Genomic DNA, 14,732 nt, shown 5'->3' on the forward strand with positions numbered 1-14,732 from the left:
GCTGAGACGATTTTACGGAACTTTACTCTTATTGAATATGGTACACTTCTGCATGGAAGGTGTTAATCTCAGAGCTGTGCTGTACTGTATATGAGACCATGAAGATTCTCAGATGATTGTTGTTATGAAATTAATCAGATGATTGCTGCAGTGAGTCAGCTGGGTGGGACCGCATGTTTCTCAGAGCTTCTGCAACTAATCTGGGTTGGTTTGGGTACAAAATGACGTTGGAGTAAAACTGCATCTTGTTATGCTGTTTGTGATTATCATTAAACACTTGATCGATTTCAGCATTTGGATCATTTGCTGGGCTCTTTGTGCCGTGTTCAGTGTCAGGGTGTTTTCTGTCCTCGACACTTCATCTCAACTATTAAAGGTTTACCAGTGGGATTTACTTAAACTTGGCTAAATAGAATTACTTTGATATTAATAGCATTACTTAGATCTATCTATCTATCTGTCTGTCTGTCTGTCTGTCTGTCTGTCTGGACGGACGGACTAATTTGTGCTTCTACATTGTGTTGCTAAAGTATTATTTCTTTTTCCCGGCACAAACCTGATTTCAGACAATCAGTCATCACATTTAATCATTGTTTCAATCTGTTCTTTGATCCCGATCACCTGTATGAAAGCTAATTTTCCTATGTTCAACTTTTTGCCTGCTTAATGCTAAAACTGAAACCAAATTCAACATAAAGCCATTAATAATCAAATTCTTCACCTGCTTTTCTAAACATGTGCCACTCAGACTTGCTGGCCTCCTTCTTAGCAGGATTATAATATTATTCTCTGTGTTTCCAAAGGTTTCTCAGATCCTAGAATTCCAAAAGCAGCTGGAAAGCTTTTTGTGTCATAAGCTGTCTCGAAAGGATTTTCCACACTTTCAGTTTGCAATGTGTCAAGCATATAGGTCATTGTTTTCACTGAAGCCTTACAGGAGTCAATGGAAAAGAAACCACGTTTGAAATGATCCTCACTGTTTGTTGATGCAGTGTTAAAGGAATAGTTCACGAAAGGAAATATTTACTCATTATTTACAACAAACCCGTGTGTTCCATGGAATACCAAAATAATTTTTTGTAGTGAAGAAAGGCTTGCACAAATTCTTCTGAATTTCACTGTGTTCACATGACTATACTGTTATTGTCACGAACACTTGAAAAACAATCAACTGAACTTCCTTTATATGGATTGCCATGTAAGACTTCCCTGCAGCAAAATAGCATTAATGCAAATTCTTGATACTTCACAGATAACCAAGCTTGTGTCTGAGTCACATGTTTCCTGGGGCTTTGGCTTTCATTCAACAACAAAATATAATTGAAAAAAAATATCTTTCATAACTTTTTGAAACCGTAAAACAAAGATGCTTGTGTCCTAAAGGAAAAGTTCACCAAAAAATGGCATTTTTGTCCCCATGTATTCAACTTTCATATCATTCCAACCCAATTTTATGTCTTCTGTTAGACACAAAATGAGATGTTATCAGAATGATTGATAGCAATTGATATTTAACGTTTGCTCTGCTTTTGCATGTTTTCCAGCAAACCCATGATGGACCTGCTGGTCATGCTTTGTGCAAAGTACCACCTGAACCCTTCTGGCCACACCATAGAGCTCGTCACCACCAACAGGAACAATGTGAAGTTCAAACCCAACGCCCTTATCGGAGCCCTAGGGGCTGAGAAGATCCTGCTAAAACCGAAAGGCCTGGAAGACAAAATCAAAAGGACAGGATCACTTATGCCTGAGGTATATACGCCACTGTACCTTAAACATGAATTAAACACAAAATCCCCATGAAATCAAAATTGATTATGAAATGACTTCAGCTCCATAAGCAGCTCTATAAAAGATAATAGAGTCAGTATTCAGCTCAACACTCTTAGTTCAGTGTTGGTCTAATTCAATGTTGCAAAGTTAATCATTTATGATTTTTACAAAATAAATAAATGCAGTATGTGAAACAGTAGGCACTATTGCAAACAGTGGCTTAGCACTCGACCGTCCTCTACGACACTAATAGTCGTGTGCTAGCGTGCTATTCTGAATTCAACCAATAACATTGGCGATTTTGGAGTTTTATTAAATGCTTATTTGAAAATGCCTTTACTTTTCACTGATTCTGATTCGTGCGCTTACTATAACCACAAGTAACAACGTCACATTTGCAAAAACGTTCATATGACCGCCTCCAGAGCAAGACCTCGACAAATAGTTATACATGATCACAGCATAGACCCGCCCACTGGCCAGTCCCTCCAGAAAAACGCGATTATGCGATCGCATGATTTAGTGCATAATCAGCCAATGTCCGCATTTTATCATATACGCCGCACTTTCACCGCATAAATTGACGATTTCCAAGCAAAATATACGGGGGTTGCATGATTTCATAATCCTCGCATTTTCGTAGCAAAAAAAATGTCACATATATCTTAGCAGAAAGTTGAAAAATGTTACGTTTGCTTCACAAAAGAGCAGCCATTTCCCCCTGTTGCCATGGGAACGTTATGAAGTGACGTAATTACGCGACGTGAACATCATCGAAAAGCTGTAAAACGGGAGCACACTTTATTTTTTTATATTTTATTTATTAATTTTTACAGAAGTTGAAGCATATTCCTTTTGTAAAGCTACAGAACTTGTTTGACTCATCAATGTTTTGTAAGTTTGATGTGTTTATTAAGGTCTGAAATAAAACAAGATTCCAGCACTTTCTGTGATCACTTTTTTTTTCTCTTTTTCATCAAACCGCAGTTTTTGCCAGTTCCCGCAATTTTTGCAAGTTCCCGCAATTTGATCGCATAAAATTGCATACATATCCCGCATATTCCATCGCATTTTTTAAGTAAACGGGCCGCATAATCAAGGATTTTTGCCCACAACAATCACAAAAAAACTCTGCATTTTTCTGGAAGGACTGACTGGCATTCAGTCGATTTACCGTGCGTTCACACCACCGCCGATGGGTGAAGAGATGAGTCCCACTGAAGAGATGGGTCCTAAGCTTAGGACCCAAGCAATCCGATTGGTTCAAAGCACGTTTTATGGGTAATCACTTTTGTGCCTGGTTACAAATCAGACAAAATCACTTTATTATAGAAGTCGTTTGAACTACGTTATAACTAGTCATTAATGTCTTTTAACTTATATTTTTCGTATACTAGTATATAACTGAAGCTATAGATTGTGAATTTAAACATTTTTCCGATCTTAGTGTTTTTTAGTTAGCTTAGATAGTAGTATAGCATGCAGCTATCCGATTTGCGTGCTAACGTTAGCTGAGCTTTACCTGAGCTTACCTTACCGTATTCACAGCAATTCGTAATGCAATTATAATTGTCATTATCTTTATGGTAATAATTAGCGCAATATGTGGTACAATTTTTTTTGTTATTAAAAAAAACATGAAATAATGTTAATTTGAGTTTATTACTATTTTTCTTATTAAAGGGACATTGTGTAGGAATTTCTCCCATCTAGCGGTGAAATTGTATTTTGCATTCAAACGAATTGTGCTCTCCAGCGCCTCGCTTTTTCAAATGCGTGTTGCATCTACAGTAGCTGTTATGTACCAAAAAGCTATAACAGGTTGTCTTCTAATAGCACTTCGTCGAGTTTTCCTTCGGGTGAACAGGTTTGTTATTTCAAACAAACTGCAACTTGACACAACGAACAAACGAATGTTACAGTATGAATTACTGACTGACTTGCCGGGGCCGTGACAAGCGCCTCTCACTGCTCTGATCCTCCGTTTCTGCTGCTTTCAGTCATGTGACGCTGGCTCTGAACGAAAACGCGTTGGCCTAGTACTTTTTGACCCTCTCTGCTATTACAGTTTTTCAAGATGGCGGAACGACATGGAAGCCTCCGTGGACCTTCCAGTCACATGTATATAAAGATAATAAATTCTTCGTTTACGAGGATAGGTCAGATTATTGGCAGAGGTATTTGTACACCATTGAGGACATGTTTATGAATAAAAATAATGATTTTAGATAATAAAATACCAAAAAAAACTACACATTTTCCCTTTAACAGTTTATCCATTTAAATAAATGACAGATGAGAACAGATTTAGATCAGGCACAGATCAGCGTCAAGGAGAGTCAAGTCAACTTTATGGTAATTCACGGCAACCAATCGGAATGTAGAAGTGCTCCGCTGGAGAGGATTCCAGAGAACACAGTCCTGTAACTTTGGTTTCGAACACATTAGTTCCCAAGCAAAATGGAGGAGAGGTTGATCATGTGAATTTGATTAAAAGGCGTGCAACATTTTTGCACTAGAATGCTTGTTTTTCAGCGGGAATGCAAATTAAACTAGCATTTAACCATGAACACAAAAGCCACACCACACAAACAAATGACTTTTAATTGGATTATTTCATTAGCAAACAAATTGTTAAGTTCTTTCCATTGACCAATTTCTTACTTTCACATTTTAAAGATTTCATGAGGTTAACTTATACCCTATTTGGGGCCAGTCTGCACAAATAACGATAAACATGCTTGTTTGCTTTGCGGCCCCTTGAAATAAAGTTTAAAAAATAGACAGAGCATTAGATCTACATCAGAGCGTCCACGAATCTTTCTACGGCGTTGTTGGTAGGGCGGCGAAAACTAATTTTGATGCTCTCGCCAGCGTCGATGTGAACGCACAGTAACATTTGACTACACTGGATGTGAGCGTCAAAAGCAAATAAAACCTGTTATAATCACTGATGCTGTCTACACTGGATATAGTATACAGATGTGTGTTCAGTTCTGACACTCTACACACTTCAGTCTGTCGACAACAGGAAAAAGGAAGAGTGAAAGAAGGTTTTTGCGCATCAAGTTTAAACAGATTGTTTGCACCTCTGTACAGACTTCCGAAGGATCCCAGCATTGTAAACTAGTAGATGGTTTATTTTAAATATTTATTTTAAATGAATTCATAGCATTTTGTTTTGTAAGCGAGGCATAGTATAATGGAAAGTTCGCAAAGAAACTTTTGTTAAAACATGAAGCAGCCGACTGTATTGAAATCTGACAGCAGCTACATCACAACCGTGAGAAAATGCATGGTCTGTAAATGACGGTTTTATTTGGGGAATGTTTTCAAAACACTTACGCGTGCAATTTCCTTGATACTGTTTTCTATGCAATGAAGTTTGCAAATCATAACAGTGGCTGATTACTGTCAAGCCTTAAAGGAGCCGCCGCTTAAAAACAGATTATGTCAGACAGAGGGTCAGAATGAAGGTTTAAAATAGTTTCCAAGCATATTCATTCGTTTTGTTTTCTTTGTACAAAAAGATGTATTAACATTATAAGTGAACATCAAGGAACATTAAAATAATTTATAAAATCCATGTCATGACCCCTTTAACAATTCTGTCTAAATAAATGTGACTTGACGGATATTACTTCTGTTTTATTTGTCACACTGTAAATGAAAGGTTCATTTGTGCGCTTTTGGATTCTGCACATTACAAATAATACATGCATAAAATTAGCATATTGTGCACAGTACATACTATATACTTTAGCAACAGTAAAACTCAACCACAAACATGTATTTAGAAAGTAAATAAGATCCATTTTGATGTTGACTAAACAGAAAAGTATATCTTTAAATGGTGTTTAGTCATTTTAATGTTGATATTTGTTCATTTAGTCATACATAAAGGCATATTTGTTTTATCTAGATGATTGAAAGAAGCAGAGCATGTCTGTATAGCATACTAACAATCCACTTCATAACGGATGACATACAATATCACATTACAGCAAAACAAAAAAGCATGTGGCCGTTGGATTTTATAAAAAGGGTTTATGGCAACAACCAGGGGGCTCAGCAAACTTCCAATGGGACCACATGATGGCTTGAGTATTTAAATTAATAAAATAATTTGAATATATCTATTAATAATCTAACCCAAGTCTAATTTAATTTGCTAAAAGAAATCAATCTTTTAATACCAAGCTACCAATATATGGCAATCCCCCCCAGACACACACACGCGCGCGTGCGCACACACACGCACGCACGCACGCACGCACGCACGCACGCACACACACACACACTCTTGCAGTACTTATTCTTCTCTCTTCTCTTTCAGGCAACCGTACGATTAGTGATAAACTACAAGAAAACCCAGAAAACCATTCTCAGGGTGAGTCCTCGGGTTTCTCTACGAGAACTGCTTCCGGCTATCTGTGAGAAATGTGAATTTGACCCGCAGACCACAGTTTTACTACGAAATGTCCACTCGGAAGACACTTTGGACCTGAGAAGCTCCCTCAATGACTTCAGTCTGAGGGAAGTGTATGCAAGAGACACCAGAGGTCAGAGCCCAGTGTGTGTTTATGCTAAGTACTGTAAAATGACTCAATCATGCAGGACTGGTTTTCATAAGGTGACATTGAGATACTCTGCAAAACATTTTCATTATACTGTGCTCATGGGTTTGCTTCTTTTCTCGCAGTTATTAGCCCTGTAAGTCCTATAAGTCTGCCTCCATCTCCTACTCACTCAGGTTAGTGACATTAACATTACGTTTTCCATTTTAAAAGAATAGTTTAATTAAAGTTATGTCATTATTTACTCACCCTCGTTTTATTCTAAATTCTAAAATGATATAAAGTTGAAATATTGTTTATTTTTGCATGAACTATTCCTTTAAGTAAGAAATGAATACTGTTTAACTACTAAATGCATTAAATCACAGAAATATTTCATCATGGGAAAGAGAAAATCAAGAGGGAGAAAGAAAATAAGCGGACATTCAGCTTATTTCGGAAAGGAAGTAAGAAGCAATCTGAACAGGTGAGTTATCAAATCATATATGCTTATAACAAGGAACAATAACATGCTTTGAGATTTATTTTTTCGTGGTGACATTAAGATAAGGTCAAAGGCATGTGTGTTTTACATTTCTTTGTAAACATTCCCTGAGCACCAGTGGTCATATTTGTTTTATGCAAATTGTTAAAGACTTTACTTACTTGTGATTGGCTCACCTGTGGGACTGGTTGGGAGTGTGCTGACTTACGATTGGCTGTCTCTCGTTAAAGTCTATGACCGTGAGTGCACCGGCATCTCCAGTGCACAGGAAACAGAGGCCGGTCAGCATGAGTTCCTTCAGCACACATTCGCCGATTACATACGATTCCAATACCATGCCCTCCGACATGCCAAAGAAAAGACGAGCCCCGTTGCCACCTTGCATGATGTCGCAGAGCATGCCTAGTGACTTCAGTCATAACCACGGGGCTGTGCATCCTGATGGCAACCAGGTATGTAGCTCTGTTCTGGGATTCAGTTAATATTTACTAGGAAAACTTGGCTTGAACATGCAATGGAGTCCAAAAGTCTGAGATCAGATTGAAAGTTTTTAATGTAAACAGTTTTTGAGGAGGATTCTTTGCACTATTCTTAGGTGATTAATCAAATGCAGGTAATTGAGTGACAGTGGTTTTGTAGCTCTTTGTACAGATGGTCATATGTTTTTCTTCCATTGAAGCTCAAAGATGCTCTTCTTAAATCATGCTTGAGAACATGATCATCAGGTTTTGTTCATGTAGCTCCAGTGCTACTATCATTAATGCAAAAGACACACAATCCAGATACTAAGACATTTTCAAATTCAGACACAAATGTGTTTTTCTGATATGACTTGTAATGTGCACATTTTTTAAATGTATTTTAAATTAGAAAAGAACACAAAATAGCAGATATGTTCACTAGTGGTCTCAGGCGTTTGGAACTAGTTGTGCAAAACGCAGTGACCCCAAAAAAGTATTTGGACACTTAAGCTGTACATAAGCCTAGATGAGCCTTCATTATTGTTTGTCAAAAACTTGACAATTTTGTTCGATTTGATGAAGTTGTGCTATTATTTTATTTTATTTTATTTTGGTTTCTATAAAACAAACTATAGAAAATAAAATACATGCAATGACATTCAGACATTTTTAGGTTTCCAAACACTCTTTGGGGCTTCATTGTCGTGGAAGTCTTTTAAAGAAAAGAAAACCGATTCGGTAACCTGTTATTTCATGACCTCAGTTCAAAGACCAAGTATCTATGTATAAACGGCACTCTGCAAATACAACGAGCGGTTAAACCTTGCTTTCACAGTATTTGTTTTGTTTCTACGTAAACTTGGCGCTGGGTTGAGTCATTTCATCACCTTGTCATTAGGGAATGTGGTTACGTTTTCCACAGCCAAATATTTGGAATCATATGTCACATTTATTACTGTCCCTCTGCCTGCTTTCCGAAGAACATGGCCCCTCCGAGCCGGGGATCCTCGACAGAGTCGTCCTTCAAGAAGTCTTCCACCAAGCGTAAGGCCCCCCCGCCCCCCACCTCGAGCAGCCCAGCCTCTCCTGATGAGACCACGCTGGACAGAGGCATCACAGGTCGGTCTGAACACTTCCTGAGAGTATGCTTGTGTTCACCAGCCGTTCCAGGGGTTTTCTTGGCTCTAAATGGTGGTAGCTTTTGTGCACTGCATCCACACAATCATTACATTCTGATTCACTACATAATTGAAATTAATCAATTACTTAATAGCACTTTATGTTAACAAAGAGAATGTAATGTTATTGTTAATTATTGAAACCTATGGAATTAGATTTTTTTTAAACAATTCAATTTTTATACGATTTTTTATATTATATTATATTAATACAGTTTTCCTACAAAATACTAAGTTATTAAAAAAAGTTAAATTTATAGAATATTACTTTATATATTATAGTTTCGGTAAAACAAACTAAAGAAAATAAAATAAAAAGAGTAGCCAAACGCATTTAGAAACTATAACTACAACTGCTATAATTGTAATAAAAATGAAGTATAGACTTTATCATTCTCCTAAAAAAAAGTTATATTATTAGTTATTTAGAATGTTTAAAATTGAAAAACAACCCTGTGTTTATATGAGCTAAGAAACAAGAATGTAGCATCTTGGCTATTTCATCATGTTTTGTGCTCTGTAATCTGTTGGCAGTGGGTGGAAAAGTAAAAAAGAAAGTTATTATTTAGAGTTTAGGGTATTATTATGTCATTATTCAGAGGATTGTCTGTGTGAAAGGGCTTGAATGAGCACAGCAGCTGTACTTTGATTAGGTGGGCATTTGGGGACAGTGCAGATGGGCCAGTGTGTGTTGCCTTTGACTTTCTGTGTGTTTTGTCTCCACCTGGTGGTTGAACAGACCCATCACCACTTTCTCTGATTTGATCTACAAGCCCGGGGGGATATAAATATATTTGATTTAATTATTTGAAAAGTAGCAATAAATCAAATTACCCAATGTTTGTGTGTCCTGTTTATTAGATTATCATTAGCAAATCTTAGCAACATTCTAAGATCTAAATCTCAGAAGGCAGCGGCCTAGGTTTCAGATCTGAGCTGTGGTGTGCCTGAGTTGGGTGGTGGCTGGACTGGTGAGAATTTACTAGATGTAACACTCTGTTAAATGTTTTCAGCTGTATAAGTTAGATTCTTTCTCACACTCGTACACATGTACGGGCAAACGGTTGCAAATGGGCCACAGCTGTGGTGTGTGTGTGAGTTCCTCCTAGGTGTAAACAAAACTATGACATTTCATCAGAGGTGTTATATGAGCAAAGATGATTACGCAAGCGTTCAACCTGACATTTCCGTGGATGGACAATTCTGTTTCAAATTCCATTGAACGTTTGCGGCTCCCTAACGATTATTTAAGTGCGTTTGGGGATTATATCTGGGCCTGCTTATGAGTTTGACATGGTTTGTCATTTTTACCATTTAAAATAATAATGAATAATCAATCTATCTATCTATCTATCTATCTATCTATCTATCTATCTATCTATCTATCTATCTATCTATCTATCTATCTATCTATCTATCTGTCTGTCTGGATTCGCATAATGTGTTCATTTTAATTCAGTTTATCATAAGACTGTGCACAAGTCCTCTAAAGGAAATAGGGGATAGTAGTAATGTATAAACTTAATTTATTATGTAAATCACTTGTTCAGATCAGTTATATTCTGTTGATTTGATTTTTAAAGATCATAATGACTTGGTGCTTTCATTATATTTTCTGACCCATGAAACAAATGTAATCTTATCATAAATTTTCATGCTGGAAGCGTGCGATGCAACAAAACCGGTCCTGTTGTAATCGATGCATGGTTGCAATCTTTGCTATAAAGCTTTGTTGATTTTAATGGGAGTGTTGAGCGTGTTGAAGGGGTGTACGTCTTTGGACAAAACTTCTCTATGAAAGCAGCACTCGTAAAAAAACATAGTTTTGTCAATTGCATTTTTTCTATGAAGTAAACAGTCTAATCAGGGACGGAAATCTGCAGGCAGACTTTTCTCATTGTTCATAACTATACAAGGACGGCCTTCCGAGACCCAGCAGGGATCATTCAGCTGGGTTTTGTTTCTTACAAGTGTATTTTATGTATGCTTTTGCAACTTTTGCTTAGTTGCATTGACTTTCACAAGGCTTTCCCAATTGCAGGCTCAAGTCAACAATAATTGGCTGATGGCACTACAAGAAGCCTTGAACCCTTTAACTTTACCCAGTTAGCCTTCACCCACGCTTTTGAAAACATTCCAAGTAATGCCATACCCAAACTAAAACAGATAAAGTTCATGAACCCTTTGCACTAAAAGCATAAGTATGGTCTCATTTGAAAGCAGACACTTTACAGTTTATTGTAAAGTCAGAATTATCTTGAATTATTGTAAAGTATCATAATTATTGTCATAATGAAACCTTTTTTTATGAATAGCTTCAAAGTTTTGTAAAGCTTGTGGTGCAAATTTCCCAATTCAGTCTCAGTCTTCCCTGCACACATCCACACTTCTCCGGCCTGGTTATGGCTCTAATTATTCGTTTCTTTTAGTATTATAATTACTGAATGCTTTCTATTCACACTGTTTTAATCCCTCATTTCTTTGATCAAACTTCTCACTTCACCTTCTTTGAAACGGTATCAAATGCCCTTCTTAAATTGTTTATAAAAATTTGCTCAGCTAGGTGACAGGTGCATCTTAGGGCTAGCTAGCATGTTAGCTTAGCATACCATCAATACACGACAATTTACCATGTTTTTGCTCCAAACTTTATAATGAAAGTCGAGTGTTTTTAATAACCTTCTGTGATCTGCACAGTCAAAGCACTACCTTTTGGGTAAAAATTTAATAAACATTAATCCTCTCTATAGAAATTCGATGTAAACATGAGAATCTATCAATATTTCTCGAAATCTGCACAATTTTGAAATAAAAGCCCTGAGGGACGTTGTTTTGTCAAGCGCTTTCATGACAACCGTACATGAGTTGTTATTTTTTTTCTGAATGGAAGCGGCTGGCGATCATTATTCATATTAAAGGTACTATTGACTAATTTTTTCTTTTTTATAACTCCTGAAACCAATTAAGACATACCTGCCATTATACGATTTTCAGAATAAAATAGAGGTCAAATACTGAAATACCGATCTTTTTAATGATGTATAGTTTTTCGGGGTAGTTACAATCGTTTACATTAAAAAACAAAGAATGCTCCAGTGCGCCGTCGTCCTCGTGAAGTTTAGGAGGATGATTACAGTTATGCTTACGGTCAGAAGTTCTAATGACTGAGAAAGAAAATAAATATATAAAGAGCCAGAAACACTTAAATAAGAGGTCCAAATGGAGCAGAGATAGAAGAGCAGCTGCAGAAGTGTCTGGGAGAGATCACAAAGACAGCTCTCTGGATGTTTCTTCATCTCGCCGGTCTCCAGAGAGGGCGATTGAAGAGCAGGATCAGGCGAGAGAAGCGAGACGTCTTAATTAACACCACTCGCTCAGTCTGAGGAGCAGCGAATCCATATTAACGCTGCATATGCCACATCTCTCTCTTTTTCTCTCTATCAGCTGCTCCCGCGTGAGAATGGGCATCACTTCAGTTTGATGTGGAAACCCCTGCTTCAGTGCTGCTTAGGGATACAGTGAAAACTGTACTTTTTAATATTTAAGCAATTGACTCTCTGCATTTCTCATGATTTTACATTGCAGAACCAGTGTTGGAGTCTCCTCTGGAGGAGATCAAAGAACAGGAAGAAATGCATGTGACCGGCGCTGTGCAGGAGGACCACCTGGAGGACGACAGCAGCCTAAACCTGTCCGCCGACATCTCTCTGGACTCGGGCCGAGCTGGGACAGCGTCTCCTTCTCAGGATTCTGAGATTCTGGATAGTGGGACGTCCAGAGACAATCCATCATGTGACCTGTCCATAGATGCGGAGTATGTTCATTAGTAGCTCAGTGCACAGTGTGTTCATTTATATTCAGTGGCAGTTAAAAACTTTGAGACCAGCAACCAGTCAGAACACTGTAATGACACATTGAAAGCAACGAGAACAACCAGCCAAAGCAACCTAGAAATGCAACCTAGAGATTCTCAGAGATTTAGGTTTGTTTTAATAAATGTACTGTATGAAAATAAGTGCTGTCAATCGATTAAAAAAATTAACGAATTAATCGTGATTAGGGTTAGCATAAATTTTTAATTTACATTTAACATTTAAAGTTTTTAATATATTTTTATATTACATTTACATTTACATTTATTCATTTAGCTGACGCTTTTATCCAAAGCGACTTACAATTGCTATATATGTCAGAGGTCGCACGCCTCTGGAGCAACTAGGGGTTAAGTGTCTTGCTCAGGGACACATTGGTGTCTCACAGTGGATTCGAACCCGGGCCTCTCACACCAAAGGCATGTGTCTTATCCACTGCGCCACCACCACCACCAAGTGCTGTCTTATTACTTATTAATATTAATAAGTAATAATTACACAGTTATCTCCAAATTACTGTAGAAACAACATAAAGACGGGTATTCTACATATTTGATCTAACAGGCCGGAAACGTATAGAAATGGAGTAAAGTTATCAAACACTTCACAGTCTTCACTTCATAAATTATAACATATTAATCCTTATTTAAGCTACAAAAGTTGTTCAATCAAGACCAGGGAGTGATTTTCTCTGTCTTTTGTTTTTTGATTTACATTAATGACAGACAGCAACAGGTTTATTAGGCTGCTGTCACTTTAAGACGTTGCACACAATGTGGATCTGACACATATCCGTTGTCCTCACAACTGTCATGTAAGACTTTATTTAACTCATTTAAGACTGTGCTTACGAGGATACTTAAAAAAGCAGGCATTTTGGAATACGTTTGTGTGTTTTTGTCCGTTCAATCGCAAAAGAGAACTCAATGTGGTCGGCGCGCTGTCTGAAAGGGCTTTTTGTGCGCACAAGTCATGTATTTGTATCACACAGACAGGAGATTCACAGACGCACACCAGTACAGATTTAAGTCCTTTTTTTGCATCTTATCATGTTTGAATGGCACTTGAATGAATGATAGTTTGATCATATACTGTAGCACAGCCAAAGGATGATGGCAAAAAATGGATGCTGCTTTAATTGTGTTAAATTTTTTTAACAACAAAAATACACATTTAATGCTTTAATTTTGAAAGCCTTAATGTAAATGCTTTTAGTTTTACTAAGTTTACATTAATTGTAGGTAATTTATTTCATTAAATGTGTTTTTTAAACATTACATGGTTTTTACCCTTGACAGAGTAGCTGAAGGCACAGTGAATGGAGAGATTAAGTCGGACCAGGCCGTAAGCTCTCATATCCAATCAGAAGAGAAAGGTAAGCTTCAACTGATGGGTGAGATCCTTCAACACCTCACATTTTACTCAATGTTTTTTCTTAGTGCCTTGGTTCCAAAACTGGTGTATGTTAATTCTACTCCAACTTAAATAACATTTAAACCGAGCAAAATGCCGTAGAAGATCAAATACACGACATCCAATCAAATACCCTCATCTTTTCCTGTCAAAACTGACTGCATCCACACAAGCAGCATGCATATGATAAGTTACTATATGAAGAACAAATATAGACACAGACTGTGCCTAGAGATTGATTTAAGACTCAAACTCTCTTCAATACAAAAAATAGCCCTTGTGTTCTTGTTTTTAATATTGGTAATTTCATACGAGCTGGAATGCAATTTTTCCCAAATATCCACATGATTGCAAACGTGGCAATAATTTCATACAACAAACAAAAGTGTAATAATAAGTGATGTACAATTTGAACACAGTTTTGTATTGTTTGCTTTATTTAGCAACGAAATAATAGTTCCAATGAAAGCCACAGCAAAACTGCAACTCAACGGTGTTTCGTGAACGAATCTTCAGCTTCGAACGTGAACCGCGAGAGTCAATGATTCAATGACCCATTCATAAATTCAGCCACTTGCTTCATTACTGAATGAATAAATGACTCAATGAGTGACTTACCGCTACCTACTGGTGGTTTTAGTTTAATATTTAAAAGTATCACTTCGCTTTTATCATCATTACATGTTTATTGAAATTTTTTTATTTAAACCATTAATTATTTTATATACAGTAGGTATTTAAAAAAAAAGGTGCATTGGAAAATCAATTTAAATAGTCAATTATTATCCCTTAATGGAAAAGGTGTAGAAGGATGTTAAATGCCTCTGGGGCTACGACACTGTGAAAAGTTTGGGAACCATTGCCTCAGTGAACTTTATGCAATTGTTTTTCATACTTTATTTCAGAATGACTTGTTTTGGCAGCTTAATTTCAATAAATGCTCTGGTTGGACTGAAGTTTTGAGTTCTGAAATG

At 37.0% G+C, this 14,732-nt stretch overlaps 1 protein-coding gene across 7 annotated transcripts in view; it reads left to right on the top strand.

Annotated features, from left to right (window-relative positions):
* The window catches only part of cobll1b (cordon-bleu WH2 repeat protein-like 1b), a 56,643-nt gene that overhangs the window by 35,153 nt on the left and 6,758 nt on the right, over positions 1-14,732 (top strand). For all 7 annotated transcript variants that reach the window (XM_077216384.1, XM_077216382.1, XM_077216381.1 and 4 more), the window contains 8 exons: positions 1,545-1,752; positions 6,110-6,335; positions 6,476-6,526; positions 6,719-6,816; positions 7,065-7,286; positions 8,276-8,414; positions 12,059-12,287; positions 13,644-13,720. In XM_077216384.1, the coding sequence (XP_077072499.1) occupies positions 1,545-1,752; positions 6,110-6,335; positions 6,476-6,526; positions 6,719-6,816; positions 7,065-7,286; positions 8,276-8,414; positions 12,059-12,287; positions 13,644-13,720 (1,250 nt within the window). The remainder of the gene's footprint in view (positions 1-1,544; positions 1,753-6,109; positions 6,336-6,475; positions 6,527-6,718; positions 6,817-7,064; positions 7,287-8,275; positions 8,415-12,058; positions 12,288-13,643; positions 13,721-14,732) is intronic.

The sequence above is a fragment of the Siphateles boraxobius genome, unplaced genomic scaffold, assembly GCF_051911475.1.
Source record: "Siphateles boraxobius isolate OS27281-9 unplaced genomic scaffold, OSU_SipBor_1 7, whole genome shotgun sequence".
Lineage (NCBI taxonomy): Eukaryota > Metazoa > Chordata > Actinopteri > Cypriniformes > Leuciscidae > Siphateles > Siphateles boraxobius.